Consider the following 24,568-nt stretch of genomic DNA (forward strand, 5'->3'; position numbering starts at 1 on the left):
GGTGATTGGAGGAGGGAGACGTCGCTCAAGCCGGAGCCCCCGGGAGCGCCCGCCTCCGCAGTTATCAGGTTAGTGTTCGCCGCGGCGCTGGGCTCGGGGTTCCGAGCGGAGCTGCTGGAGCCCGCCGAGACCTCCCGGTACCGGCCTCGGGGGGAGGAGGAGGAGGAGGAGGGGGGGGGGGGTCTGCAGCGGGGTCAGCACCACGCCAGCGGAGCCGGGCACAGCCGAGCGCCTCCCGCCAGCAGCCGCGGCCATGGACATGAAGAAAAGGATCCACTTAGAGCTGCGGAACAGGACGCCCTCAGATGTAAGCAATGTGTGGCCGTGTCCCCCCCCTTCCCTCCCTTTAAAAAAAAAAAATCCATCTCGTATTTTATTTAATGATGATTTTTTTTTTTTTTTTTGGGTTCAAACGTGTCGAAAACGTGCGGCGCGGTTGGGGAGGGGGCGGCGGGGGAGGCGGCAGGGCCGCTGCTGCTGCTCGCTGCTGCCCTTGAGGTGCCTACCTGTGCGTGGCCCGGCTCGGGGGGCTCGGGGGGGAGCCCCCCTTGTGCCCTATGGGGCCGGGGAGGGGACCCCCGGGGACCCCCGGGGCTGCTCCCGGCCCCGCCGGCGTGAGACGCATTGAAAGGGGGGCCGGCGGTTGCATGAAATAAAAATAAGTTGGTGCTCCTCTCCGGCGTGTTTAGTTCGCAAATATTTGGACTGGGTGCTGGGCAGGGAGAGCAGGCAGGGGCTGCGAGTGAGTTGCGAATGGTTTTGAGTTTAAAGTGCGTCTTCGTTTCTGTGCAGTGATCAGGCAGGAGAGACTGGGGAGCCATATTTGTAACTTTGTAGTCCTCATGAACGCGCCCTTTCTCTCTCTCTCTCTCTCTCTCCCTCTCTCCAGATGCTGAGAAGATAAAAAAAAAAAAAAAAAAAAGGAAAAAGAATTTTAAGCAAATAACTTAGCGTTTTTAGAGGGCTGGTGTCGCTGCCCGTAGTGCGAGCGTGGAATACAAAATATTGCAAGAAATAAATGCACTCTCCACCCCCTCCATCCCCGCACACACACACACACACACGCACAAAAAGGCTGGATGTGTGTGTGTGCGTGTTTTCCTTTTTTTATTCCCCCCCTTTTTTTTTAAATTTTTTCCCCTTCCTCCCCCTTTCCCCGTTTCGCCCTTTTTTTTTTTTTTTTTTTTCTCCCCGAGATTGGGGGGAAAATGAAAAAAAAAAAAAAAAAAAAAAAACAAGCTTCGGGGGCTTGTTGTTCGGCGCCTTCCCCGAAAATAAACGGCGGCGAGAAACTTTGGCAGGACACGAAAATAGTCCGGGGACGGGGCTGTTGGAGGGGGGGGGGGGTGCCCAGATGCGGTCGGGCCCCGCTCCGACGGGCGGGCGGCGGCGGCGGCGGGGCTCGAACCCGCGGCCCGGAGCGGGGGTCCCGGCACCCCCAGCCCCCCGTTCCTCAGCCCAGGGGGGTGGTGGTGGGGGGGGGGGGTGTTGAGGGGCGGCTGCCCCAGCCCCTCGGTGTCCCGGAGTGGGGGGGAATGGGGGTCCCACACGTTGTGGGGAGGCTGGAGAAGGGGTCGCGGGAGTGCCCCGGAGTGGGACCGGGCTGGAAGCGGGGCTGGGGCCGGGGAGGGGAACGTACCTCTCCGGGAGGCGCCCGGGGGAGGGCGGAGGCAGGCGGCTGGAACGCGGCCCCGCGGCTTTTCGGTGGCCAGCGCGACGTCTGAAGTGTGGGGGGGGGGGGGACACAAAGGCGGGCAGATTTTATGTAACCTGCTCTTTAAACTTTAAAAAAAGTCCTGGGCGAGCGGCGGCAGCAGCAGCAGGAGGAGGAGGAGGAGGAAAGAGGAGGAAGGAGGAGGGCGCCCGCCCGCCCGCCGTAGCGGCACACGCCGCCGGCCCCGGCGAGGCGCGGCCCTGCCCGGCCCTCGGGGCTCGTTGTTGGGGGGTCCCCGGGGGGGAGCCGCCTCAAGCGGGCCGGGACCGGGAGCTCGCCCCCCGGAGCCCCCCCCCCTTAGCCCGGCTCAGCCGCTCCTGGCATCGGCAGCGCCACGGCGCAGCGCAAGTAGGACGCGGCGCCATGTTGTGTCCTCCCCTCCCGAACCGCTGAGGAGGAGGAGGAGGGAGGAGGAAGAAGAAGAAGGAGGCAGCGAGGCCGGGCCGGGCGGCGGCGGAGCGGGGCCGGGCTTCTCCCCTTCAGCGCCCGGGGGGCGGCGGGGGGCGGCCGGGCGGCGGCTCCGACATGACGGGCGGCCGCCGCGCTGCCATTTTGTCGCCGCTGTCGCCGGGCTCTGACAACGAGCCCTCCCCCCCCCCCTTTCCCGGGTGGGGGAAAATCGCCTCCCCGCCGCCTTCCCCAAACCCTTTTTCGTTGTTTTTTTGCCCCAACCGGGCTCCTAGGGGGCTGCCCGGGGGAAGGGGGGGGCGCTGGGGCGGGGGGCGCTGCGGCCGTGAGCCGGGAAAACGCCTTCTTCTGGGCAGGGCCCGGCGGGAAGGTAGGTCTCCGCTTTGCCTTTTTTTTTTTTTTTTTAAACCCTTTTAATATATTTTTTACAGCTTTTAAGGCATTTTTTGTCTCTTTTATTTTTATTTTTTTTTACTTTTTGCCTCACGCGCGCGATGCCGGAGGCTTGTTCACCATTTTAAGCAGCCGCCCCGCAGCCCAAAGGCTTTTAATCCTTTTAACGCTTTCTGGACAGTGCCTCCCCCTTCCCAAACACACATCTGGGTTTTGTTCACTTCGTGCTCTGCTCGGACTTACTCAAAAGCACGCAGAAAGAGCCCCTGTTTGGTGGCGTTTCTCTGTTCCCCTGCAGCTGAGGCACGTCCTCCAGTGGGCTGTAAAGCAGCGCTTGGTTAACCTGGCTTTTATTTTTATTTCTTAACCCGTCAGCCTTCAGTTCTGTCACCGAGCTGTCCGCAGCAGCCCTCCCAAGCTCCGTTGGCCCATCAGGCCCATTAGAGGAGTAAATCCGTCCAGGTTTGGTGCCGTTTGGGACCGCCGCTGTGTTTACGGTCGGTTCTGTGGAAGCCTCGATCCCAGACCGTGCACGTGCAGCTAGGGGTGCAGGCTGAACGCTGCCTTTCTCAAGTCCCCGTTAAAATAAGTCAGCTGAATCCACCTCCTGCTTTAGGTGAGACGTTTGAAACTGAGTTTAGAAGCAGGTCTAGAGGCAGGTGTTGTTTATTTATGGATTTCTGTAAGTCTTTGGGCATGAACAGGACGGTTCTGTCAGTCGCTGGTGTTAGTCTTTGCTTTGATAAACGCACAGCGTTGCTTGTGTGATCTGTGAAAGATCATCCTCCTCGAAGTTTTAGATGTAACATATATAAATCTCTGTGAAAATAGCTGCACAAGTATACATTTATTTACTTCTTTTGGAGCTTCTGCCCTATAGGTGCTCAATTCTTGCAATACATCTCCTATTTAATCCAGTACCAGAGCTTGCAGGGTCAGAACTTTTTGTAAATCAAGGTTAGGTAAGAGGATGTTGATAAGGTGTTGGGGTTCTTTCTGATCTTACCAGACTATTTTATGCCATGGGTTATCTCATACAGTCCTGGTGTAGAATACTATGTAATACTTCACCTACTTCACCTGTTAAATCATACAGCCCTGTAAGGTTACATGTTAGCTAATAAAATGTACTATAAGTGTCTCAAAGTGGATTATACAGTAGCTATTTCTTCCTCAGACTCCTTTTATGCTGTGTTGTGTTTTTTTCCTCGCTTTGTTTTTAGATGAATTCACTGTTGGTGAGAGGTCTGGGGTGACAGAGCATCAGAAATCTGGTTGTGGTTGTGTCTGTGTGTGTCTTGGTGAGACATCCCTGGTTTGGGTGCATGAAATTTGTGCTGCACAGCCACGGCTGAGCTTTCACATCCACTCTCAGCCCGGTTACTTCAACTTTTTTAACCCATTACACGACATGGTCACTTAGGGTAGTGCACTCACCAAAGAATTTGGCACTTTGCTGATGGTATCGCTGTAGTGTCCTGTTACACATAACTGCCTGCCAGAAATTGGCCAGATGCAGCTATTTCACGTGGGTTTCCTCCAAACCATCAGCCAGTGGTGGAATAACCACTGCTCTCCACAGAGAGGATGCTCACCTGGGCACACTCGAGGGTGTTCCCGTTCATTCCTGGCGTACGTAGCTCGACCTGTACCATGCAGAGGCAGTAAAACAAGGTCAGTGCTGAGGGGGACTCCCTGGCTGCGGGACGCAGAGCTACGTTTTTGAAATACTGCACAAAACTCCAGTGGCTTAGAGCTACCATGCCGGGTCATTTAGTCTGAGGATTGAATGCTGCTTTTGAAAGGAGCTTTATCAGCTCAAAATTGTGACAGTGATAAAATACTGACTGCAGCACTGGGTATTTCTTACAGTTCTTCCAACTCTTTTGTTGCGCTTTAAAGCTTATTTGAATTCTGATTTCTCGCTGGTTTTCTGTAGGTTTTAACACTGAAGGGAAATAGAGTGCAAGCATCTATGCAAAGTGTGCTCTCATATGAAGAATATAAATAAAAAGCTCTTTCCCCAAGCTAGTTCCTTGGTGTGATGCTCATAATAACAGTAAAGAGTTTAAAGTGATAGGCATCCCTTTAAAGACCTGCATTTTAAAGAAGCCTGGGTGTTGTAAATGGGTACAGATACGCGCTTTCTTACTCCTCCCCCAGCTGAACCACCTACGGACGGAAAGGGGATCTACTCCAGGTGTGACACCAAGTGGGACAGGAGGGTTGTGTGGTAGTGTTTAGGGTGCCACGGGATCAGCACACACAAAATAACGCAGCACGTGCAGATTATCGTGGATTTGTGCAGACTTCAATCACTTCACCACTCAGGTAGCTGACAGCAGGGTGTAGATACAACAAAGAGGTAGCTTTTATCTAATATCAGCAATATCTAAAGGGCAGTCACACTATTGAGCCATACAAGTGAGTTTGTATCCAGAACTTTTTTAAAATTTTATTTATTTTGGAACTGGCTTAATAAAAAAATTAATTAAGAAGAGAAATAGCTGGATTTTAAGCGGTGTAATTGTACTGTAAACCATCAGGGAGTGCGTTTTCTGAAGAAACAAGGTTGAATTGAGGGGGAAAAAAGCTGCTTAGTCCAAATCTGTGGTATAGGCGATGTGGCTGAGTTATGTGTAACTATCCTCGCAGCAGGATTTGTGCATTATGTATCAGTGGATAGGATATACCTTCCTCTAACCCTACACCCAGAACTTCGGAGAGTTTTAAAGTAACATCACTTGCATGCAGGGATTGAGGACTTTATCTTATTTTCTGTATTTAACAGCCCATATTATCTATGCCAGTGATGCCTCTTTAATTGTCCATTTAAATGGCGGAATAATTATTGGTGGTTTTCTTAAATGCTTACGGCCCAGAAGGCTGATGTCGAGCAGTTCTTCCCACTTCATTTTTTCCATGGATTCCTCCTTCCTCCCCCACGTCCTCCCGCCTTACAGGTACGGGAATTGCTGAGCTGGGGAAGCCTGAGAAGAGCTGGACCTGCAAAATAGGAGCGGATGCTCGAATGAATGGCTTTCCCTCCAAAGCCATAAAAGAGCTCGGAAAAGCTTATCTTTTGCCGGTGTGCTTTGCTAACGTGTTGTGTAGCAGCTGACATCTCCAGAGCCTGCTCTTGAAGCCGGTGTTAATTTAACCCAGCGCTCCTTGACGCGTGTCCGTGCATCATCCGAGCCCCTGGAGTTGGGAAAGGAGAAGCAACCAGCATCAGTGTGAAATTTAAAAAGCATTTAATGTAGAGATGGAGCGATTTAATCACTTAACATATCTGAAACAGCCTCTGTCTAAATAAATATTTGGGGTCTTTTCGGAGTTCTGCCGCCAGCAGTAGAAACCCAAATGGAAACTAGTGACTTTTTGAATGGAACAGCTTTCTGTGTCCCCAAAGCCTGTCCCTGATTTATTAATTAGTGAGCTGCTCATGCATATGGCCATAGTGACCCTTGTAAATGTGTGGAAGTGTGTTTATGTGACTCATGGGGTTTCTTGGCTGGGGGGGCTGTTCCTTGAGGAAGGCAGCAGTAGGTTATCTGCTCTGCAAGTTTTGTAGTGCTGGAAAGGCTTCATAATTGGATCCGAGCGTAAGGTGCATTCAGAGCCGTGATGACTTTTAACCCTTCTGCTGCTTCTTTGTTTTGTTTGGAGCAGGAGGTTTCTGGCAGGAGCAGAGCGAAGGGTTATAGGGCTGCTTGGAGCTGTGTTAGTTGCTCTCAGAGCTTATGGCTGTGGCGTATAAAATAGAGGGTAGAAAAAGTAAATTCATTGCTCTTCAGCCAGATTTTTCCGAGCTGTGCGAGCAGCCTCACGCTGGCTCTGACGAGCGAGTAGCTTCGGCTACAAAGACATCGAAAAGAAAAGGCACGTGTTTCCCCATCGCTCATCCCTTTTGCCGGGGCAGAGGTGAGGCAGGAGCCAGGAGGAGGTTGTCCTGCGCCCAGCCTCGTGGCAGCAGGCATCAACAAAGCCCAACTTTCAGGTGGGGATCCCTAGCATGGATCCTTCAGCTTAGGAGGAGTTTAAAAGGTGGCTTTAAACTGCTTTTGTTGTGCTTTTGTACAGGGATATCAGCAACCTGCTAGAGCCAGGGCTGGACCAGATGCCCGCAGAGGTGCCCGTGTGGTCCCGGGGCAATTTTTTTCTTCTTGTTCCTTGGTTGCATCCTCCCACGTCCCGAGCGTGGGGAAAGATGCAGAAGAGGAATTCAAATACAAAAGTTTGGGGGTTGCATCATTTGGAGAAACCCTAGATGAATTTTGAAGCCCGATGGTAAATTCACATGATTTCATACAAAATCGGCAAAATAACTGGACGTGGAGGGGTTGCGTTGGACCAGGCTGCAGTGGGAACTGCTCTGCTCAGCATCAGTGAATCGCGTGGTACCGAAAGGGGGATAGTTGGTGTTTTGTGGCCGTACTTGGGGCAGCATTTCTCCCTGCCCCAGGATTTGCAGATTGCCCAGAGCCTGTGCAGGGTACCTGGTAGTTGGCTAACTGGCTTTCAGAGGTTAAGACGTACTGCAAGTGAGTTAAATCTATTATTTTGAGCAGCTGAGATGCGATAAAAACCTTGAGGGCACATACCAAAATCCAAGGTAAAACATTGGTTTGGTAAAGGGGAAAAAAAAAAAAAAATCACAACACAACCTTTACTGCTGTCACCTGTAGCTGGTGCCCGTGAGTTTCATTCTGCCACGTGTTTATTGGCAGGTGGGTCAGAGGACACCAACACTGTTGAATTTTCCCTTCCCTGCTAAATTCAAGCTAGAAAATCCTCTCCGTGTGGCTCAGTCCTCCCCCCGAGCGTCTCCGCCGGGCGATCCCGAGCTGCCGATGGGGAATCCCAGTGGCAGGACGCCAGGAGGCAGCGGGTGCCCTGCCACCTGCTTCCCTCCCTCCCTGCACACGGGCAGCACGCCAGGGGCAGGGGGGGCACGCAGCCAGCCTGGGGAGGCCGAGAAGCAATTTGGGTGCGTCTTCATCGGCGTTGAACCCCACGTTGGGTTAGAGGTGGTTCCACCTTCCTCCATCTCTCGCCGTGAGCTGTGTGGGGTACCACGGGGTGCTCTCGGGTGGCTGAGGATCTGTCCTCCATGCAGCTGGCAAAGGGTCTGTGTACATGCTGATATTTAAACAAGAAATAAAATCGGGTCTTCAGGTTGGTTACGTTTTGGTGACCATCTTAGAGCAGAAGTTATCGTGTCGTTGAGCCTTCAGAGCTGCTTCGCTGGCACAAGGTACTGAATGAGATGTTTTGTTCAAGCATTTTTGGCCTGATCACATTGCAGGTGGTACCTGAAATGAGATTTTTTTGCAACATTTAACTCCTTCCAGAAGTAACTTTGGGAGAAGCTTGTAAAAGTTGAGCATGGAAAGCATCCTGGGCAGCTCCGCGTGAACGATGGGCTCCTTGCAAGGCTTGGGCAGTGTCCTGAGCCTTGTCAAAGCCATTCTGCCCCCAGCCAACGAGAACATCATGACCATGGATGGTTGGCTTCTCTGGTTTGTACCTCAAGGTTCCAGGTGGAATAGAAACCTAAGGAGATCCGTTTCTGCTCAAGGATCCCCAGCTCTGCGTGAGAGCAGATCCAGACACAGCGTACGCACAGGAGGAGCCCAATTTTTGGCTACAACAGCAGCAAAGGTCATGCTCGGTCCATACCGTGGAGCAAAGCAGGGCTTTGCACACACTCTGCACAATTCTGAGACCCAAAAAAAACCAACCCCAAAGACAGAAACCCAAGTGTCTTGAAGAAACGTTTGTACAACCGGGAGAAAACAAAGCTCTGCTTTCAGAAGTCCTTTGGATTTGGCTTCCACTTGGCACAGCAGGCGTCCCTGCTTCCCGCAGCTCTGCCCTCCTCCAGATGAAGTTTCCATCGGGTTGAAAGGAACGAAGGACATCTCTCCATGTTCCCTGTGTCATTTGGTTGGAAGCAGTGCAAGACAAAGTTAACATCCTCTTCTTTACCCATTTTTTGGGTTAAAATGCTGCATGGTGGGATATCCCTATCCTTGAGGTACCATATACAGCGTGCGCTTCAAAAACATCCAACCCACTGGGCTGGAAATGAGATGTTTCAGCTTTTGTTCTTTCTGCTTGTAAAGCCAGCAGAACGGTGCTTGGAAATTCACCTTTTATCTTTGCAAAGTTGTGTTCACAGCTGTGTCCTTCCAGCACGCTGCGAAGCCTCCAGCCGCAGACCTGGCTTCGGGACCCGAGTCCCCCTTCCCTGGATCTTGCAGCCCGTGGGCTGCAGGCTTTCTGCAGCAGAAACTCATCTGGTTTCCGTGCTGCTGTGGGAATGGAGACTGAAGGTTAAGGCGATGACTTGTGCTGCGTGGTGGCTGGCCGTGTGTAACCAAATTCTGCTCATCGTGTGTGTTGGGAGCTCAGCAGAGCGAGGAGGAGGGATGCAGGGGAAGGAGGGTTCTGCCCCATATTCTGCCCCGTACCTACACGTGCAGCGAGCTGTGATCTCCTTGCTGAGGCTCCCGTGAAATCCAGCGGCTGTTTCCACGTGGCTGCCTGTGCTTGCCCCAGGAACGGGCTGCAGCCTCGCGGTACACAGCGGGGCTGTGTTAAGGGTACCCGGTGCGTGGCTGGTACCCGTGCTGGGACACAGCCCGAAGCTCGCCATCTGAAGGCTTTGCTGAAGAAACTGCAATCCCTTCATGTACATCCATGTGGCTGCTGGGTGCTAAAGCCCGATACCAGCAAACCACAAAGCAAAACTCAAGCAGAAAGGCGCAGACGTCCAGGAAGCACCTGCGAGGGCGGCGATGCCGAGGCAGCGCTGCCAGCTGGACGATGCAGGGTGTCCCTGCCCGGGGCAGTGACAGAGCCTCGTTTGCCACCGGTGCTGCTGAAATCACAGCTTTTACGGCAGGACACAGCTGCACCTGCGTTAGATTTTCTGCTTGACACCCATGGGTGCCCTGGTGGCTGCTGAGGTGAGTGTGGCAGTGTGGTGTGCAGTGGCTGGCTACCTGTGGCATGGTGCTCCTCTGCTCTTTCCCGCTACCTAGCAATTTTGGAGAGGAGAGAGGAAAGATGAACGCAGGCTGTATGGTCTGTCTTGCTCCTAAATTAGTGCCCGCTCCTTTTAGAGCTTCAAGTAGCTTACGTGTTGTGGCACAGATGGTAGTGGGGCTGGCCACGTGCGTTGGATCGGGACCCCAGCTCCTGCCTCTCCCCACGAGGTTGGCACCCAAACCCCGCAATGCACAGGCTGCAGCAGGACACAGCCACCTTGAGGACCTCTCATCTTGCTCCGGTTTGTAAGAAGACTCAGAAAAAGCGCTGGCTTGCATCAGGCAGAGGCTTATCCTGGGGTTTGGTGGCCAAATATGAGGGAAGACACGTCCAGAACTCACAGCCGTACTGCGCGTCGGCGGGGTGTTCATGCAAAGTTCAGTGGATGTTCAGAGAGTGATTCAAGGGCTGGGATTTTCCTTAAAATTATGCAGCTTTCCGAATACCAGGAGGAATAGGCTCGCAGTCCCTGTGTCACCCTTCCGTGGTGGTGAGCTGTTTCAGCTGGAATGTGGCCCCACAAAGGTCACTTTTGGCTTCTCCTCCCTCCACTCCCAGTCACATCCATGCTTGTTTCTCTGTCAAGGCTGTCCTGGGGCATACCTAGATAAGGCCCAGCATCCTCAGAAGGGGGAAAAATTTTGGGGAAGGGGGAAAAATTTGGGGGGCAGACCTGCCTGGCAGCCAGCAAGCTGGAAAAGTGTCCCACTGATAACCCGCGGGGCCTCCAAGAGCCGTGTCCGCTCACCGATGGGACATCACTGCCTGACGGGCTCCCGTTAATCACCAAATACTCATCAATCGCCAAATAACGAGTCCTAAGGAGACACGGGCAGGTTGCTGGAGGTGTCTTTAACACTTAGAAAAACCGTCTGAGCTGGTGGCAGTCGTCAGTGCGGGGAGGAGAACTGGCTGCGATGGCACGGGGAGCGCACACCGCAGCGGAGGCAGGAGAAACTCTGCTTCCTTCATCCTTATTCTCACGTGGGTGCTTGCCATGGGATTCCTGACTCTTGGAATAAATAAATTTTGGTACTGCCATGAGCTCTGCTCCGTGTGCCGTGCTGTCAGGAGTGACTTGGTGTGCTGGGGCACCACGAGCCCCAAAAATAACGCTGCTGGAGTGCTCGCAGCCCACGCTGCCGTTCCCTGACGGAGCCCTTGGATGTGAGCGAGCCTTCGACCCCTTGCAAAAAACAATTTTATTCCGTGGGAGCTTCCCCGTGGAGCTGCTTCGACTCAACTCGTGCCTGGTGTCTCAATTCTGGGCACGGCAAAGAGGAGAGCGGTGCGCTTCCGTGTCAGAACCGGGGTTTTGGAAAGGCAGAGAGGAAACGGCAGTCCTGCCCTAAGAGGATCAGCCTAAAAGCAGAAGGCAGTCGGCTTTTCTTCCACCGTGCTCTCACAAATTCCCTTCCACAGGGTTGTGAGGATGGAGGGAGCCGCTCCCCGAGCCGCCCCCCCCGGGAGGTGGGCGCTGGCCCCGTGCTGCCCCCGCAGATAACGGGGCGAGGACAGGGGCAGATAGGCACAGATGTGCTGCTGGGAGGCTTGGCTCCGGGGTGGGGCTTCTTTTATTTCATTTTTTAAATTTTTTTTTTCCTTTTTTTTTTTGTTTGGGGGTGTGTGTGAAGCAGATGTTTGAGACAGCTGAGTGTGGCTGCCCCCGAGCTGATCTCGCTGCAGGACCCTGATACTTCAATGCTGTTAGAGCAGGGTGATAGGCATGTTTGCCTTCAAAGCAGCTTTCCTGCCATCCAAATTTCAATTTTCCTTTGGTTTGGTTTGCCTTTCAGTGCAATAGATGTATGCGGGACCTGGAGCATCTGCCTCGTTCCTTGGTTTCTTCTAACCAGCCTCTAAAACTCTTCTGGGAGACTTTTGTGTAGCCATTCCCTATCATAATTCTTCTAGGAAAATTGTAGAGTCTTGGAAAACGTATTTCCTGTCTATCTCCGATCCTCCTACTCTCAATGAATCACTTGTGCTCTCGTGTTGCTTTGGGCTGACTTCCCTATTGACTTCAGCGCTTGGGATTTAATTAGAAACCTCGGGATGTTATTGGGAGCTGTAACACTACACAGGATTCTTCTCCGTGCAGCAGCATTACAGGAATAACAACAACAAAAAAAAATTAAGAAAATTAAATATTTGCATATTAACTGTCCTCGGTGCAAACTGAGGAGTTGCTTCACGTTTTTACGTTTTTGCAAACTTCCTTTTATCCCATCCTCTGTGCAAGCAGCAGCATCCTCTTCCTCTTCCAGGCCTCTGAGCAAAGCCCCGTGCTCTGGGTATTTATTTGTGTGCCGGGTTAGAAAGTAACCCCCCGAGATAATTAATTGCTGGAAAAACATCTGGATATCCTCCCGTGGGTGAGGCCTTCCTGCGGAGTCACAGTGCTGGGGGCAGAGCTTCCAGAGAGCACCCCCAAAAAAAATCATTCAGCCTTTGCTGCTCGTGGCCTCGAGCCCTGCGGGGCTGCCCCAGCCCCGGGGTGAAACCCGCAGTTTTGCTCGGGGTGGGGCTCCCTCAGCTTCTTTTTGTTGCTCTGTGGCCGTTAAAGATAGCACCTGCAAAAAAGGGCAGTGATGTTTTTTTTTTTTTCTTTTTTTAAAAAGAAAAAACCCTGCCTGTAACGGGCAGGTCCTGTGCTGCTCAGGCTCACAGGACATTATCTCACCCCTCCCATTGAACCTCCTGGCTGCAATGGGGCAGGGGAGATAAGAAAAGGGGGGTAAAGCTCCTCCAGCAGCAGCTGCACTGGCTAAACCTCCCCTGCCAGCATCGTGTGGATCACACCTTGTCATTGCCCATCGAAGCAGTCACCTCGTTGGAGCTCATCTTCCCCTAAAGTGCAGTGGGGCAGCCCTAACGAGAGGGGCTGGGGGCGTACTCTGGGGTCTGGGTTAGGTTTGCCCGTGCCCACATTTGGGTTTCGGGGCTGCCTGAGCAACATGAAAAGCTTAAAGAGTTCTTGCATGGAGCAGGAGCAGTAGCTTAGTTTAAAAATCCCATTTTCCTATTTTTTTAAGAGTGCGTTTTGCCCGCGTTTACCAAACACAGACCTACTCCTTACAACCAAATAACCCAAGCCAGGATTAATGTTTCTGACTCGGTTCCACCGCTTACAGAACAACACAGAGGTTGAAGCAAAGCCCAACAACCACGCTCACCTGGCGTGCTGGCAAAGTGAGGGCTCGGACCCGGGAGATAACCTCCTGCATACCCGCCAGCTTGATGGAATACCTTTCATTTCTGCGTGGGCTGGGAGTGAAATCTTGATTCCCTTTACTCACCTCTTTTTGCGTTTCTCTTTTTTTTTTTCCAGGTTAAAGAACTCGTTCTTGACAACTGCAGGTCATACGAAGGCAAAATCGAAGGCCTTACAGATGAGTTCGAGGAGCTGGAATTCTTAAGTACAATCAACGTAGGCTTAACCTCAGTTGCAAACTTACCAAAGTTAAACAAACTTAAGAAGGTAAATGAAATGCCCTGTCTCTCCCTCTTTGCGATATGCTGCATGTAAATTAGTCGTTTGCCTGCCTTAATTAATGACTGACCAACCTGCTCTGTGACGCATGCTTGCACTAAAAACTCAAGATGTTGATGTGCCTTTCAGCTCGAGCTAAGTGACAACAGAATCTCAGGAGGACTGGAAGTGTTGGCAGAAAAGTGTCCAAACCTCACGCATCTAAATCTAAGTGGCAACAAAATAAAAGATCTCGGTACAATAGAACCTCTGGTAAGTCGGGGCGGCGCGGGGCGAAATAAAAACGCAATTTTTTTGATGAGAAGGGGCGATGCGATGGCTTGGTGGGGATGATATTTTGGGTTTTGAAACGCCAAATGAGCTTGTAACTGAATGTATCCAGCCCTGGTGCTTATCTTATGGGGCTGACACCCGTCCCATGGGGCTGACACCCATCCCATGGGGCTGACACCCGTCCGAGGGTGCGATGTCCCGGCGGGGACCACGAGCTGCTGCTTCCCTCTAGCGGCCAGCCCTCTGCCAGGAGCAGCCCCAGGACCTGTCCTGGCCCCAGGCAAAGTGGGGACAGCCCCCCCAGGCTGCTCTCACCCAGCAGTGCCTTTGGGAAGAGCAGCAGCTTTGCACCACGATAACTCAAGGGGAGGGAATGGCCAAGAGTCGGCTCTTGGCGGCTGGCTCGTGTTGTGGGTCTGTCTCCCATAGCCAGGGTCCCTGCTTGGACTGGATGCACCATCCCTGAGATATTCAGCCTAAAATAAGCAGCACCACTTCTGTTTGGGGTGTGTGGGTGTTGGTAGGACCAGCTGCAGCACCGTGCTCAGCCTGCTGGTCCCAGCAGGGCAGCGGTCGCTGAGCCTCCAGCTCCTTCCTGCAGCTTCCCACCGCCTCTCCTGCTCTCTGCCATCACTCTCCATTGTTTTACAATGCCATTATTCTCCTTATTTCAAGTGCACAGGTCAGGTTTATCAGGCTGGCGTTCCAAAAACCTTCAACTGTCGGTTCTAGGAGTGCTTCTTAGCGCTACTTCCTAATTTTTGGTTTGCGTGTCCTTGATTTTCTAGGAACAAAGAGTTTCGGCTCATGCCTACTTCCCAAATACTTGCTCCTAAGTGTCTCAAGGAGCAGTTTTCAATGAGCCCGTCTTGGCTCGCCTTTCCTCCGGCAGAAGGGGAAAGTAGGGCTGTTAAACTGAGCGAGAGGATTGTAACTGCTCCCACTTTCAGACTTGTTTTCTTGACATCACCATTGCTCTGCGTGCTAAACTCCAGAAGGGAGAGAGTTCATAAGACCCGAGTCAAATCCTTAACCCCTCTGCTCGTGCTTTTATTGGAAGTGCAGCTGGCAATGCAGCCCACTTCCTCCAGAAAATAAATTAATTAATTAAATATTTTTAAAATATTTATATCGATTATATTAGAATTTATTTATTAAAAATTAATAAATTAAATATTTTCCCCTATTCTAAGCCTCTTTTTCACCTAGAATGAGAGGTACCATCATCAAAAAATTTTAGAATCTCTTCTAGTAAAAAATCTTGTGTCTAAAGTATGATCTGTTTCTTTTTCCACTGAAAATAGCACTCTGTATGCATCTGACCCCAATATTTTGCCTTGCCCTTCGGGGTAACTCCCTGGACTGCTATTCATTAGCTTGGTCCCTCACAGTTCATATGATTTTGTGCCATTGCCTCTTTCCAAACCTCAGTCTTCCACGTGCAAGATGCTGAATTTTAGAACATTTCCCACTCAGACAGCACAGAAGCAGTGCAGATTTCTGTCCCACTCCAATTTAGGAGGCAGAGAGCGAAACGACCCCTTTTGTCCTGGAAGCTCTTGAACACCTTAACTCCATTGAATTTTCTGTTCTTAGTGGTTTATCACGATGCTGGGCCTCAGAGGCTTTTCTTCCCTTGCAGAAAAAGTTAGAAAACCTGAAGAGTTTAGACCTTTTCAATTGCGAGGTAACCAACTTGAACGATTATAGAGAAAACGTATTCAAGCTCCTCCCGCAACTCACATACCTCGATGGCTACGACCGGGACGACAAAGAAGCGCCGGACTCGGACGCAGAGGGCTACGTGGAGGGCCTAGACGACGAGGAGGAGGATGAAGATGGTACGTGGCTTGTGCTGCTGGGTGTGCGTAAGTTAACGGAGCGATATGCTGCCTGGTGCATTTTGCTTCCAGCTCTGACTTGTTGGCAAGAGAAGGGTGTTCTCAGCAGCTCCTGATGGTGTAAAGGAGGCGTGCCTCAGTGTCCTCTGAAGGAACGAGGGGAAAGGAGAGGGGCAGGGCCTGAAAGAACTACTTTCTCAGTCTTATCTCTAGTGAAAGATCGGGACGACAAAGAAGCGCCGGACTCTGACGCAGAGGGCTACGTGGAGGGCCTAGACGACGAGGAGGAGGATGAAGACGGTACGTGGCTTGTGCTGCTTGGCGTGAGGAAGTGGAAGGACTGACAGGCTGCGTTTTGTGTCCAGCTCTGGCTTGGTGTTGCCTTCAGCAGCTCCTTCCTGATCATTGTAAAGGAGAAATAGCTCCGTGTCCTCTGGGGGAACGAGGGGGCAGGGCTTGAGAGAGCTTCTCAGTCTTATTTCTAGGGGGAGAGAAAGGCTGGTAGGAGAAAGGGGCCAGGAGGAGGAGTAAGACGAGCAGTGAGATGCTGGAAATGTTCAGGGAACAGTAAACATCAGGGGATGGGTACAAAAGGGAGAAATGGGGAAGAGAAGGCGAGGTGATGCTGCAGTTTTCCAGGAGCCACACGATCAGGGAAGCCACGTGTGGTTGTGTAGACCCTGATGGAGAAGGGCAGAGTGGGCATAGGACAAGGTGGTTGAGCCAAGGAATGGAGCAGAGGAGCCCAGGCAATACCAGGAGGGGATAGCTTATCCGTGAAGAGAAAGGGAACTGGTTGGGATCGGGTGGAGAAGAGGACAGGGTAAGTGCTGAAGTTTTCCTGGGGCAGGCTCTGAAAGGCAGCAAGGAACTTTTTAATGCTAGGAAAGCGAACTCTGCGTCCCACCACGTGTAGGTGCCGTTCTGCCTCCCCGGCAGGCTGCACCCAGAGGCATCCGTGTGCCTGGGCTGGGTGTCAGGCTGGGTTTGGGGAATTTGCTGGACTCTTCAAACCCAGCTGCGCAGCAAAAGCAGAATAGCTGGGCTTGCACTTTTCCCTTGAGTGCTGAATGCGAGCCCTGGTGACAGGGGCGAGCGCCGCAGCGGTGCCAGGCAGAGGGGTGCTGCCATCCAGCAGCGCAGGAATTCAGCAGGGACAGGTTCTCTTCCTCAGAGCACAAGGCTGAGCCTGTGTTGAAATGCATGAAAAAGCTCCGAAACGCCATTCCCGCAGCATGGAAAACGTTCCTGGTTTGTTGCTTGGGCTAGTTGCATTGAAGCACTTTTCCTCTTGATTGCAAACTCGTGGTGGATCGTGTGTGACCCCTCTGCATTGCTCTGGTAGCATAAAATGCAAGGAGCATCCCCCGGGGAGGGCTCCCAGTGCATGGCTGGCTTGTGAAGTCGTGCCCAGCCTCTGCTGGGAGCAGGTGGACGCTTGCAGACGAAGAGCTGCAAGTGTCCCACGGGCTCTAAAATGCACATCAGCAGGGGGAACTGGAGCAGCTGAGGCAGTCCTGAGGCTGCTGTGATTTTTGTCAGGGCCCTGGAGCGGCTCTGAGCATGGGCACAGCTGCCACATCGCCCTGTCACTTGACTGAAGAGGCAGAGGATTTGTCCAGCCCTGCCTGGCAGCTGGAGAGCTGCTTTTAATTCATCACCGCCTCGAAGCAATGCTCTCAGCTCGCTCCTGGTGTTGGTTGCAGCTTCTGTGTCAGACAGCAATGTTGGGAAAAAAAAAAAAAAACTTTAAATATCTGAGTGGTTAATCTCGTTTGTGTAGAAGAGGAGTATGATGATGACGCTCAGGTAGTAGAAGACGAAGAAGATGAGGAAGAGGAGGAGGAAGGAGAAGAGGAGGACGTAAGCGGAGAAGAGGAGGTAAGGATTTCGTGCAGCTCATAACGGGCGTGGAATGAACACAAACAGGGAATAGCTGGGCAAGAAACGGATCAAAAAACAGAGGGTTTTGGTACGGGGTGCACGTGCTTGCTTTTTTAACCTGAGAAGCATCACTGGGGGTGGCTTTGAGGAGCGCCTGTATGAGCCAGCTGCCATCTAGTGACCGCTGACATGAAATCATCCTGCTGCCTGGGCTGCTGTCAGTGCTGACAGGGATGTCTGCAGGCTCAGTGTGGGGGCCTGTGGAGGGCTGGATTTACACACAGAGAGTGGTACCTGAATTACTGACCCATGATCTGAGACCGAGCTTCCTCCTGTACCCGTATCTCGTGGTTCTGTGGGATGCTTGAATTCGTGGCGTGGTTCAGCTGCTGTGTGTGAGCTGGTCACGTTCTGCCTCAATTAGCAGAACCACTGGGAACGGGGCTAAAATATCCACTGAAGGCCAGCTGCTCAAAACCGGGAGCTCCTTGCACCTCTCCTCACCCCAAAACACGTGCCTGCTCCCACTGAGCTCACCCATAGCAATCACCGCGTTTCGCTAAGCTCAGGGCGTCGTAACAAAATCTGCAGCTTCATGGCAGCTGAAGCACAAAGCCATTTACTTGCTGAGGAGCTGAAGCTAGAAGCGGCTGCTACAGCTTTCTGCAGTGAAACATGGGCCAGAGTCCAGTTATGCTGCTGCAAAAAAACTCCAGCAACTACACTTATATAAGTGTGTGGGAAGTGTCTGCCTTCTTGTTTGCTTTTTGTTTAAGATGCTTCAAGGACTTTTTCTCTCCGTTGTAAAATGCTGTTGGATATTGCCAAATTGTGAAAGGCTCTGAGCTGAAACCAACTTCTTATATATTTTTTTTTTGTTTTAAATCCAGGAGGATGAAGAAGGCTATAACGATGGTGAGGTAGACGATGATGAAGATGAAGAAGAGCCCGGTATGGCAGTAATCTATTTTTTCCTAGAAATTAAATATATATATGTATATATAAAAAGCAGGCTCATGTTTTTATTCCTGCTCCTTTGATAGCCAGCCAGTTGCCAAAGTAGAAGCTTGTTGAACTTGTTCAGCTTCTCAGCAACACGTGGGAGCACCCGTATAACTCGAGTTGTGTTTTATTTTTCAGATGAAGAGCGGGGACAGAAGAGAAAACGAGAACCTGAAGACGAAGGGGATGAAGATGACTAAACTGAATAACCTATTTTGAAAATTTCCTATTGTGATTTGACTGTTTTTACCCTGTATTTCCCCTCCCCACACCCCCAACCTTTTTTTTCTTTTTTTTTTTTTTTTTTTTCTGATTGTAATGTTGCTGTGGGAACGAGAGGGAGAAGCAGACTGGGTGGGCAAGGGAATAAAATACTATTTTTACTGCCACTCCTCCTCCTATTCATTTTAAATTTTTTCTTTTTGTCCCTCTCTTAGTCCCTGTAACTGCAATAGTAAGTATAAACCAAGTGGTAATTTGTTTCTTATTATTGGAGTGGATAGTTTGACATCTTTCAAAAAGAGGAAAAAAAAGTTAAGATCAGTGGATGATACCCCAAATACACATATTCTGTTCTGAGACAGCCGAATATCCTTGGTTGTTGGGATTTTCCACCGCTGCCAGTCACTAAATACGTTGTAAGCATTTTTGGGGGATGCTTCAAATCTAGGCAAAGCGTCCCTCCACAGCAACAGGTGTGAGAATGGCATATTGATAAAGTGATTTCTTTGTTGCCTGTCCGTGAATGACTGCCATTTTCAGCCAATGCTGTCCCTGCTTTTGTAGGTACCTTTTCTTTTGCTGTTTGTAAATAGTGACCAAATGTTTTTTTTTCGTTGTTGTTTTTGTTTTTTTCTCTTTTTTTTTGTTTTGTTTTGTTTTTGGGGTGTTCCTTTGGATCTGGTTTGTGGGGTGAATTTGCAATCCCCTCCTTCCCCGTGTGTTGTGTTTTTTCCTTTCTGTTTGTTTTGTTGCCTTTTTTTTTGTTTGTTTTTTTTGGCTAGGGTATAGCCAACACACTGAAAATGGCAGGCATTTAAATATATATATAAATATATATAAAAAGTGTTCCTAATTCCTGAGTTACTAGTGAAATGAATTTGACAATTGTAATAAAAAAATGTTTCAACCCTTTTAAATAAGGTGTGTACTATTTTGGTCTGTAATATATAACACCTAGTCAATTTTAAGTGATGAGAAACTACTTCCACTTGTGCTATATACTTTGAAAATTTTTACAAACCTAAATACAGGAGGCAGTTCAGCATGTAGGGTAGGAGGTTTCTTTTCATACACTCAAGCACGAGATACTAATACAAAATTGTATTTTCTTACCTAGTGGAAGTCAGTAAAATGACTGAAAATACCTAGTGAATGTACAGTTTTACTTTCATATCCCTCTTTAAAATAGCTTTAGAAGTGACTTGTATTTCCTAGTCAATATTTCATCTGTATAAATACATTTGCAACAGTTTTTTTTTTTTTTTTTTTCCCAGAAGAGCCAAACTTTGAGTTTTATGTCTGTTTGTCATTGATGAATTTCAATAAATCTTTTTATACAATTTTTTCTGTGGCTTATTTGAGTCAAATGGGCCACGGGGAATGAACTGCTTAGCTTTTTCAGGAGGCATTCAGTAAGTTACCCTGGTAAATTCCCCGATATTTTTAGTAGCTTGATCATACGTTTTGCTCTGCACAACTACCCTCAGCCACGGTTGGGCGAAACCAAGGGAGAGGTTCCGAATTTCATGTAAATAACCGCGTGCCATTTTTCTTCCAGAAGGAGCGTTTTTTTCCTGCGTTGCCACCCTGAATATTACACTTGGCGTGTTCCCTTCTGCTGCCTGTTTAATCCTGTCCCTGTTTACCCAGGCCCAGAAGAAAACCCTTGATTTCGGGCGAGATCCCACGGTTCCTGCGAGCCCCGGGGCGCTGTGGCTGGGACCTGGGCTTCATCACCCGCCACCATCCGGGGCAGTTGCTGCCAGGTCTAAGCTAAGTCTGAACGTTTTCCTCTTGCCGATGAGCAGTGTTTTAGGGGCGAGGGGTGCAGTGGGCATTAAAGCCCTGCCGACGTGCCGTGCCGGAGAGCGAGATGCTGCGGAAGGTCGCGTACTGCTCCTCCATCCTTGCATCCCTTCACAAAGATCTGTCCTTTTGTAGGTGTGCTGCTGGTTTGTGGGTTGCTTTGATTTTTTTTTAATTATTTTATTTTATTTTTATTTATTTATTTATTTAGAGAACCAGGCAAACTGGTGCTCGCTCCCCAGCCGGGGGTCCGCTGCTGCGAAACCCAGCCCTGAAACGGGCAGGGCGAGGTTGGGCTCCTACAGCACAGAGCCAAGCCCAGGAGCCACAACCCCCAAAAAAAAACAACTCCTTGGGTCACACTAAACCAGATTAGACTAAGCTGGACCCAGGGATCCAGCAAGCCACCGCTGGCTTATCTTGGAAGCATTCAGAAACCCTTCAGCTCTTCATTTTTGTAGGCACAAATGGCCCAGGTGTCACTGAAGTGACACTTCTTTGTGCTGCTAATTGTTTCGAAGCTTGCTTTGGAATTAATTAGGTTTCGAAGAAAACTGCAGCAGTAAGCCCCTTGCTGCCCAGGGGTGGAGTTTGCTGCGATCCCACCACATCAGGGTCCTGTTCCCTGCTCAGCCCTCCCCAAACCCACACCGATCTGGGGAGCTCAGGGGGGAGGCCAGGAGCTGGAGGCCAGCAGGGCTGGGTGCTGGGAGGGGGCAGCTATCAGGCTTCATGGAAAACAAAAATGACGTTTGCCCAACGTGGATAACTTCACATTTTTTTTTCTTGAAGTGTCCAATTGTCACGCTTCAACCCCAGGGCTTTTTTCCCAGTGCTGTGTCTGCGTGTGGATGCTGGATAAAGATATTTACCAGCTTACAGCCTCCTCTTGGAAAAAAAAAACAAAAACCCACAGCCATGCACACGTGTAATATGAATCTTGCTTTACCTGGAGCACCTTAGGGGCTGCGGGAAGCCTTAAGGCAACGTGGAGCCCTCCCTTGGTTCCTATTTCAGACATCTCAAGACTTTGCTTCTGGGGTGTTTTACTTTGCCTTGCTGTCCTCAACCTGCTGTAAAGCTCAAACTGCCTAAAACGCGCTGCTGGGGCTGTGGGAATGACCCTGCTTTTCAGACTCAGCTTTCCAAAATACGCATTTTTGCATTTATTGGTGAAGCCAGCGGGCAGTGTGTGAAGCCACAGCTCTGAGGATTGATGCTCTGCTCAGTACGAGGCATTTCTGCCCCGTTCCCTGGGGCTGTGCGAGGATGCGTGCCAGGCAGGGAGGAGATGCTCGGGAGGAGATGCTCGGGGAGGAGATGCTCGGGGAGGAGATGCTCTTGCTCACGCTTGCAATGCGCCCAGCTGACCGATGGGGACTGCGATCCCTGTGCTGCCTTAATAACATAATGGCCTGGTGGTTTGCATTGCTGGCACTCGAGGACAGCCTCTCCTTGCTTGATTTGATCGTGCTGCTTGTACCTGAGCTTCTTGCCGAGCTCCAAGGCAAAGCACAGGCTTCAGGTGAAGGTCAGGAAGGGTCCCCAAGGCCACAGAGCCGCCAGCGTTACCCAGCTGGGCAGGAGGAGGGTGGCTGCAGGTGCTGACTCTGCTGCAGCCCCCACCCCCAGGAGTTTAAATATTTTTTCTTTCAGCCTTAAGACCTCGTGGCAGCGAGGGAAGGGTTCATCCCATTGCCCACAGCGGGGCTGCTTGTCCACATTTAGCATTCCAGATCGCTTTGAATGGAAATTTTGGATAAACGCAGAGGGACATCCCCTGTTCTGGAGCCAGATGTGCCATGACAATCCTTGCCCAAAGTGGATTCCTAAAGCAGCGAGTCCATAGCCCTACCCTGCGCTGTGATGTAGGGTAGGAAGCATTAAATCCCCCCCCCCCGGCTCTCTGCAGGACAGCGCCTGCTCTGACCAAGCATCTCGTAGGGTTTCCTTTCAAGCTGCCTTACGTCTCAGAATGAATCATCCCGCGCTGAAATTTAGGAGTCTCATGACTGCAGGCTTCACGGCGGGGAAGAAATTCAGCCCTGGGAAGGAGACGCTGTGGGTTTCCAGTCCGCAACATGAAGGGAAGAAATGTCCTAAAGATAACTTAAAATCTGAGACTTCAACCCGAACGTCCTCCCTTGTGAGCAAACCACCTGCCTTGACTTCAAACGCCTTCCTGGAGCACCTTTGCTACAGCTGCTGATTCACTCTGATATTTTCCAGCTGTTCAGAAGCTCGGTGCTGCAGGGCGATAGCGCAGGGGATGGATGGGGTGTTGCCGTGCTGAGCCCTTGGGGTGTTTGAAAGCCTCCTTCCAGGAAAGGATGGGAAAATCACATTCTGGAGCTTTCCTTTTGGGGCAAAATTTGAAAACCACATTTTTTTTTTTGCGGTGAGAAAATCGAGTTCCCAAGGGGGGTTCCCCAAGGACACAGTGGAGTTGCTGAACCCAGCAGGGCCAGGCTCTGGGAAACTCCATTTAATTAAAAAAAAAAAAAAAAAAAAAAAAAGAGTAACAACAGCAAACAAACAAACAAGCACAGTGGCTTCTTCTCTAAATTTCCTTAATTTTAGCTTTCAAAAAGCAGATCTTACGTTGTCAATAAATTAACGGGGGGGTTAATCACCAGACATCCCTTCTGGTAGGCGCTCAGAAGATGCTGGGAACCGGTAACGCTGGGGACGGGCAGCACCAGGAGGCCAAGCTAAAAGGGTTCTCCTCGAGCAGAGCCAGCCCTCCAGGAAGCAGAAAGTAGGTCAGGGCGATAAGGATGAGCACGAAGGGATGGTGTTCACGGGGAGGGGGGAAGCAGAGCAGGAGGAATCCTTCCCCCTTAAAACCTGCTGCCCCTAACGATGTCGGATCAAGAGGTAATTGTGGTGAGCAGCGTATGGGGAGGGGGAGACCTCAGCCTGGATCTGGAAGGGGACGGGATGGAGAATCCTAGGGGTATGTAGGATATTTGGGCGTTGCTGTGGTTCTCCGGGGGGTCCCGGAGGTGCTCTGCAGCCCGGGGAGCACTGCAGGCTGGGTGAGCATCTGCTGGCCTTTAGCACCCTGTAATGCTCGTTTGTCTTCGAGAGGAATGGAAAAGAAAAGCCAGGAGGTTACAGACTCGTGGGTCTAATTAAAACCCTGGTAAAATGCTGCAAACGACCCAAAAGCATCGGAGCCCCCCGCAGCAGCGCAGGCTCGCCCCAAGTGGTGGCCAGTCCCGTGGCCCCCAGCACACCCCAAGCGGCCCCAAATCACCCCAAAAAGTTGATTTATCAGGTCTTTATGGCGAGGCTGCAGCGGCGCAGGGAATTCAGGGCTAAAATTGGCCACGTGGAGTGCCCCAAAACGGGCCTGCCGGCTTTAAATAGCGCCCAGATGGCGCAGGGGGAAGCGGCAGGAAAAATCCCGAGCTGTTCCCGAGAGAGCTGGGGAGAAAAGGTGCAGGAGCTGGCCCCACAACCCGCAGCACCGTGGCTTCTTCAGGAGGTTTTGGCAAAGCCTGAGCACAACGGGGACATTTTGGGGATGTCCCCACTGCGGCCACCCCCTGCAGGCACCCAGGGGTGCGCAGCCACCGGTGCTGCTGGCAGGGGTTTGGTGGAGCCGAGAGGGGAGCAGGGGATGGGGACGGGCACCCGCGTCCCCCTCACCTGCAGCACAAGCCCAGGGCTCCGGATTTGTGCTGATGCTGGCAGGTATGCTAATGGGCTCATTAATCATCACCGCCCGCAGCTGTAATTGGGCTCGCTTGGTGTGGATTCGGGGAGCTTCGGAGGCACGCTCGCTCTTCCCTCACGAAGGATAATTTGGGGAAATCAGGCCCAGCACACCGCCTCTGAATAAGGCCATGGCCATAAATAACCCCAAGCAGGACCAGGACGTGTGGCTGAGCTCCGGGAGCAGGAGGGGCTTTGGGCAGTAATGAAGCAGCCAAAACATTAATAATCCTCAAATTGAATTAATTTCCTAGGGATGTGCCTCCTTCTAAATATGAGGAGTGATAAAAGCAGGAAATTTAATTCCTGTCACCAAATTATAACACATTTCTCAACACCAGGAAAAAAATAAAAAATTAAATTAAATTAAATTAAAATTAAATGAAATGTAATAAAATAAAGCTTAAAACTCTCTTTTCAATCAAACATTTTTACCACTGAGACTTCTGGGGTTGGTACAAGGCCAGGGGAAGGGGTACATGGGGAAACACGGCCCCGGTGGTGCAGCGTCCCTGCGCTGCCCTCTTGCTCGCACGTGCAAGGAGCCCAGGGGAGCCAGGCAGTCTGGGACCACTGTTTGGGGCATTCTACCTGCAAATCTGGGGCTGGTCCCAAAAACACTGCCCCAGCCGGGGGAGAGCTGCGGTGCCGGTTCAGAGCAGCCTCACGCAGACCCAAAAATGCCCTTTGGGGCCCTCCAGGGCGCCCAAAGCTTTTGGTGGTTTTAAATTTGAAGAAAGAAAAGACAAGCGAGGG

The 24,568-nt window shown here is 51.1% G+C and overlaps 1 protein-coding gene across 3 annotated transcripts; it reads left to right on the forward strand.

Moving 5' to 3' along the window:
• The first annotated feature begins 74 nt into the window (after positions 1 to 74).
• Positions 75 to 19,626, forward strand: ANP32A (acidic nuclear phosphoprotein 32 family member A). 3 transcript variants are annotated; one of them, XM_068696419.1, is made up of 8 exons: positions 75 to 307; positions 12,903 to 13,052; positions 13,194 to 13,316; positions 14,980 to 15,178; positions 15,380 to 15,478; positions 16,962 to 17,059; positions 17,953 to 18,013; positions 18,203 to 19,626. In XM_068696419.1, exons 1-8 carry the CDS (start codon positions 254 to 256, stop codon positions 18,262 to 18,264), a joined length of 846 nt encoding a protein of 281 aa, XP_068552520.1. In that variant the 5' UTR covers positions 75 to 253; the 3' UTR covers positions 18,265 to 19,626. The 3 variants fall into 3 exon arrangements, with proteins under 3 accessions (XP_068552520.1, XP_068552521.1, XP_068552522.1); XM_068696420.1 differs by having other exon boundaries at positions 15,392 to 15,478; XM_068696421.1 differs by lacking the exon at positions 15,380 to 15,478.
• The last annotated feature ends 4,942 nt before the right edge of the window (positions 19,627 to 24,568 follow it).

Source organism: Anas acuta, chromosome 12 (assembly GCF_963932015.1).
Source record: "Anas acuta chromosome 12, bAnaAcu1.1, whole genome shotgun sequence".
Classification (NCBI taxonomy): domain Eukaryota; kingdom Metazoa; phylum Chordata; class Aves; order Anseriformes; family Anatidae; genus Anas; species Anas acuta.

Excerpts from the sequence above, each read along its gene's own strand:
- ANP32A (XM_068696419.1), top strand. The coding sequence starts at position 254 with ATGGACATGAAGAAAAGGATCCACTTAGAGCTGCGGAACAGGACGCCC. Across the intron at positions 13,053-13,193 it reads AGTTAAACAAACTTAAGAAG|CTCGAGCTAAGTGACAACAG; the intron begins GTAAATGAAATG and ends TGTGCCTTTCAG. Across the intron at positions 17,060-17,952 it reads ACGTAAGCGGAGAAGAGGAG|GAGGATGAAGAAGGCTATAA; the intron begins GTAAGGATTTCG and ends TTTTAAATCCAG.